This window comes from Silene latifolia, chromosome 1 (assembly GCF_048544455.1).
Source record: "Silene latifolia isolate original U9 population chromosome 1, ASM4854445v1, whole genome shotgun sequence".
NCBI classification, from domain to species: Eukaryota; Viridiplantae; Streptophyta; class Magnoliopsida; order Caryophyllales; family Caryophyllaceae; genus Silene; species Silene latifolia.
In genome coordinates this window covers 83,477,260-83,483,096 of record NC_133526.1, presented here as the reverse complement: position 1 = coordinate 83,483,096, position 5,837 = coordinate 83,477,260, and the positions used below count along the sequence as shown (strand labels likewise).

The window sequence follows — 5,837 nt, the reverse complement described above, 5'->3', positions numbered from 1 at the left end:
ATTTTTTAAATGACTGTCTTTGATAAAATAGTTTTAAATAAAAATTTTAGTGTTTTTGGCGAGAAAATTTAGAGTGTCATTCAGTGTTTTTTTTTTTTTTTTGAAATTGTCATCTCATTAATAATCAACTAGGCGTAGGTTACAATGAAGATAACAAATAGACAAAGGAAAATCAAGATTGCTAACGTAAAAAATACATTCAAAATAACTATCTAAATATTTAATAATAAATACGCCGCTCCAAAATCATAAATTTCTTGAATCTATGAATAATCGATGTCTTTGCATCCTTCTTGATGGAGGGAAACAGTGTAGCCGTCTTGATGTATTCATCCACGAAACAAATCTGATAATCTCCCCGTCGATTAAAACTTATTATATTGATAACAATCCCACGAAAAAATGGAAAAACCCCGAAAGAAGGGACGGAACAACAGATCTCACCAAAAGGGAGACTATTATTGAAAATAAGATAGATCTGCATAATATTAGTTGTTTAAGAAAGCTTTTGTGGGGCTTACCATCGATGGATGATCGATGGAAGCCCCCGAATAATAATGGAGGCTAGGTTTTTACTTTTTAGAGAGGGTTTTTTTTAGAGAGAGGTCATTGAAAGCAATAGCTATTATTCCGTAATGTGTCATTCAGTGTTTTAGTAGATAGGGATTTGTCTCTTTCAGTCTGTCATGCTTGGCAACAAACTGTAAGTTCATATTGTTCAAAGAGAGATGTAGACAAAAGATTTTAGGTTCGAATCTATCTACTTAAGCTTGGGCCTCCTCTAGCCCCAAAAACATACCTGCAACACAAGTAATTTACACAAGCTCAACACAACACCACCACCATATGTACAACATGATACGTCTACCACAAAAGATTTTGAAAGCACACAACCAACCAACGGATACATTATCCGGATTCCGGACCATGGCAGCATACCATTACAGCCACAAAAGCATGTGACTAAAAAACACATAATGAGAAACAAGAACAAGAATATCATTCTTAGAAAACTATTCTTAAACTAAAGAAGACATGGAGTGAACTAAGTCGATCAGGGCATATCTTTCGATGAAAGTTGGGGAGTTTGGTCGTAATTGTGGACCTTGTGCCATCCTCTCTTCACTTCCAGCCTTTTATTTATATTCCTATTTCTGTCTTTCTTTCGGTCTTTGATGTCGTAACCCTGAAAGCAGGGGCAGACTTTATTGCAACAAAAGAAAAACATCCATTTCCGAACTTCAAACAAAGGAAGGTAGCCTCATTACGCTCTGCCCCTCCATGACGCTGTAAAACCAAGCGAAAACATGGCATTACACAACATGATTGATGAAATGATGACATGTTAACATGTAAGTATTTCTAGAATGAGTTACTGATGTTTACCTCTTGACGTAGTAATAACAGAAATCGGCCAAGATGAAAGTCTGAACCGCCTCACAGATTAGAGCAATCAATATCCATATATGTCCCTTTCCAATTAGCACAAGATGTGCTCCCTTGGTATCAATAATCTGTATCAAGTCAACAAATAAAAGTCGTTAGGCAACCAAATCGCAGTGACAGTCTTGTTGATGCTTCGTTGTCTCTGTGAGTCAACCAGCTTAAATAGTAAAAGTATTGCAAGTATTTATACTCAAGATCTTGGTTCCGAAACTGTTAGCATAAGTCATTTTAATAATCATTCCTGAAATTGGAGGCGAATTTAAAGTAAGAGTGGTTGTTTAAGACGACTGAACAAATATAACAACATTAACCCAAATGGCTCAATTGCTGAAAGGCTCCTGCCTAAGGCAAGCTAAAGAGGTTGGTTCGGGATGAACAGAAACTACACAACCTGACCACCGAGTTAGAAAACTCATAAGAGGTTGGTTTGGGATGACCCATAATGAAAGGTGCGGCAATATTTGCATAGACCAACCACTACTAATTAACAATGAAAGAAGTGCGGACAATTATTCAGCCGTTTTGCTTTCTTCCATTATGTTTCGAGCGAGAAGCCAGAGAAGAGCAAGTCTTTGTGGTTACTAAAGAAAATCATTAAAGGAAGTGGATTAAGAATGACCTGAATTATCCAATTTGCACAACCAAAGAATCTTTCGATACCCAATGCAAACACATAATGGGCAGTGAAGGGCTCAACCACCTGTAACAGAAATGGCATGTGTTAATCGATTTCTCTAACAATGAAAGCATAGTTCATCAATATTAAAGGGAAAGCCATTTAGAGCCACAGCATCTAGGACAAAAGACGGGATACAGCGAATTGACTCTTTCTTTAAACATCATGGATTCCAAGAAAATCGCGTAGAAACAGTTACCTTTGCGTTCTGCATTAAACGAAGCTGAGGGAGCACTGCGACGGATTCAACCATCATACAAAATGACCACATCCAGCTTGCAATTAAGTTTAAATGTCCTCTCGGATTGGCTATTAATGCAACAATAGCGCTTGGACCTAACTGCGTAAAGTAGAATACAAAAGTAGACATTATTACGTTTTAAGCCAAGATATGCCTAAACCCTGAACTGAGGTTGGCGACAACATATTAGTACTGTAACCACTGAGATCACTTACCACATAATACAAGGGCATGTTGTCTAGATCTTTCATGTAAGTCGATTTCAACTTGAATCGCATCATATAAATCACCCATAAAGTAGCAAGAAGCGCAAACACGTCAAGGCCAATGAATGCAAGGCCTCGGAACCCTATGCTGGATATAATTCCCAAGGTTAAATGAATGGCTGTGAGTTCTTGAGTCTTCAAAGATAAACCTATAATAGAACGAAGGACAGTTAAACATAGTTAAGTACGAATATTACACAAGGCAATAATAAATCAAGGTCGCGACACCACATTGCGTCTGTTTGTTAAGGTTATGAAGGTCGTCGGCTTGTTGCTCCCACACTTGGCCTAGGACACAATCACACAAAGACTGTTTCTTGGGTCATGGTTCTATATTGACAAGCCGTTAGAATTTACTAGTAGGTATTCATCCAAATGAAATGATCAACCTGAATCACATATCATCAAAACCATCCAACTCAACAATTAGAGCGGACTGCCATAATTTGTTTTAGAAAGAAACCTTCTTGAACTTATGAAGCCAAGTTTCTCTTATCTATGGACGTGGCTCAAACCCTTCTCCTTCATCAGTTGCTGTTTACATATTTAATTTTAACATTTCTCAACCAATAATACACATCAATTTTTAAAAATGTATTCTTATAAATCTTGTTTCCATATTTCTATGGAGCCAAAGATTCATTACTCTTTGGTTCCGGATTATAATGGAATAAAGCAAAATGGCTTACTGAAGTAACTACGCCTTTTTCTATTGTGAAGCTCATTTGATGTAGTTTTCGACGCAATTTTCATCTTGGGTCATTCGGAAACAGTCACTTTGTGTTGCTAACACAATGGTATGATTTTGCGGGAGCCATTGAGGCACTGGGGTGGGGTAATGTTGTTGTTGTATTCTTACAAATCTTACTAACTTGCATGTTATAACACAAGCTGCAGCGATGGATCTGAGGCAAAAATCTTAACAGGTCTCGTCAAACCTCTTAATTACTTTGTCTATCATCAAATAAATTACTCCATACATAAGTGAAAAGAGACTTTTTTTACACTTACAATAGTCTCAAATGAGATTATGTTCGATTCTTTATTAATCATGAGCTCGTCTTATGATTAAAACGAGTCAAATAACAACCCTACTTGTATACTTATGACAAGTTTTTTACTAGTCTATTCAATTTAACCCGTTCTAAGGTTAAACACTTAGTTATACGCATATATCCGTCTTAAACAAGAATTCGTCATAATTTAGACTTTAACTCTAGACCATAGTTGACCAATCTACGGTAAATGTTAACTTCAAATCCTGATTCCGCTACTCTATAACTAGATTCTAAATATTGACCCAAATAAGTACAGTAGAACCCAAACAACAACAACAACAACAACAACAACAACAAAAAGGATGTCGAAAAGAGTATACCAGCACAAGTCTTGGAAATAGTGAGCTTATAGATCAAGATCAAAACACTAACAGCATGAGAAATTTGAGCAGCAACATAGAAATAAGCATGATTTTTAACAAAAAGCTTCATCAAAATAAGAGACACAATTGCTACAACAGCACCTAAGGTAACCTTCTCCCTTACTGTTCTGCTTCTTACCCATCTCCCTATCTTTTTTACTGCTTCTGGTGTTCCCACCATCTTTTTCTCACTTCCCATTTTCCTCTCCTGTTTTTTTGTGTGTGATGATTTAGTTATTCTAGTAGGAATGTATTGTGAGCTTCTTTCTGTGTTTGCTAGATAGTCAACTGTATATGTCATGTGTGGGATAATATAGCTTAAGTTGTGGCCGGATCAATTATTCACGGGCGAATCCGCAATCGCTATCTTCTCGTTTAAATAGTTATTAAGTCAGAGTATTGGACAGGGTGTACATTTTGATTATTAAGAACGTAGTTAGTGTGATAGTATGATTATATTTGTTTAATGTTTGGATTGGGAAAAAGAATTTGAGAAAATTATAACATACGTTTAGCGATTGTCATTTTATGTGGTTTTATGTTTTTAGAGTCTATTTCGAAAAAGATTTAACATTATAGTCCAGATTCGATAATTGCATTATTGCATAAGAAAAAATATTATTATTATTATTATTATTTGCATGTTTATGATTGATTATTTACTTTGTTATTAGTCTAATGAACCATCATTATTGCAGACGTGCAGTAACTAGACATTACAACTGATTGTATGGAATTTGAGCTTTATAATGCGTTATTTGAACTTAAATATACATATTATGACTTTTATTTGAAAGAATCTGAACTCCTTTATAAAAAAATATTAAACTTAAAAAATTATAATGGAACTCAAAAATAATGTGAATAACTTGAGCTCATTTTATTAGTTTAATCTTTAAATTTTCCTTTTCTTTTAGTCTAACTTTTTTAATCACTTCAAATATGATAGCCTTAGCTACTTGAATTAGCTAGAAATTTTCATATACTATTCTTATTAATTTAGCACTTCTTATACAATAAAATTAGACTCGATAAAGATTTTTCAAATATGTTCTATATGCCTTTTTATCACGAAACTCAACCTAATTACATAAATAGGCTATACATAATAACATACATAAGTACCCAAATTCCAAATATGTTCGAATTACTCAATCTAGCTTATTTAACCCATTTATTTGAAATCACATTGATTTTCACAACTCAACCATTAAATAAGCTTATTTAACTCAATTATCTAATTCTAATTTTTGAATGATGAAACAAGATTGTTGGACAATAATCTGAAGAAATACGGATTACAGTAAAAGATTAAGCTCATGTTACGATGTCAATTGTCACATGTAATGCTCAAGCCTTATAATGAGGAAAATCCACTTCATAGTAATCTTGTAACCAATTATAATTTGCCACATCATACAATTACATGGTCGCACCAATTACAGCATGCCATGTGGTGTTGTGCAAGTCCACATACGTGGAGGGAGGAGTAGTAGTAGAATAAGTACCGTAACAAATAATAGGCCGTTTAGATAAGGATGCATACCACATGATCCACGAAATATAGCGAAGTAGCACTAGCATTATTATTGTACTATCTTCAAGACTTCGACTAATATAGGTAGGGGACACCAGTTGCTTGATTGTCACCTCCATTTTTCAAACTATATCCTACTTTTCGGTTACATACCGCTCTAATAACACAATATTTTAGCTTGTCTTAGTCTCACATTTTTATATTCATCCAATAAAAATTACAATGCTTGTAGGCTTGTAGCATTGTAGAGA

General features: G+C 34.7%; 1 protein-coding gene across 1 annotated transcript; it reads right to left on the bottom strand.

Annotated features, from left to right (window-relative positions):
- Window positions 1–865: 865 nt before the first annotated feature.
- On the bottom strand, window positions 866–4,447 carry LOC141607270 (uncharacterized). The gene is made up of 6 exons (XM_074426630.1): window positions 4,008–4,447; window positions 2,579–2,778; window positions 2,322–2,462; window positions 2,066–2,146; window positions 1,387–1,514; window positions 866–1,287 (listed from the first exon to the last, which is right to left on the bottom strand). The coding sequence occupies exons 1-6, from the start codon at window positions 4,348–4,350 to the stop codon at window positions 1,242–1,244; spliced, it is 939 nt and encodes a 312-aa protein (XP_074282731.1). The 5' UTR covers window positions 4,351–4,447; the 3' UTR covers window positions 866–1,241.
- Window positions 4,448–5,837: the final 1,390 nt, after the last annotated feature.

Excerpts from the sequence above, each read along its gene's own strand:
- LOC141607270 (XM_074426630.1), bottom strand. The coding sequence starts at position 4,350 with ATGACATATACAGTTGACTATCTAGCAAACACAGAAAGAAGCTCACAA. Across the intron at positions 2,147-2,321 it reads GTTTAATGCAGAACGCAAAG|GTGGTTGAGCCCTTCACTGC; the intron begins GTAACTGTTTCT and ends TTTCTGTTACAG. Across the intron at positions 1,288-1,386 it reads TGTTATTACTACGTCAAGAG|CGTCATGGAGGGGCAGAGCG; the intron begins GTAAACATCAGT and ends TTGGTTTTACAG.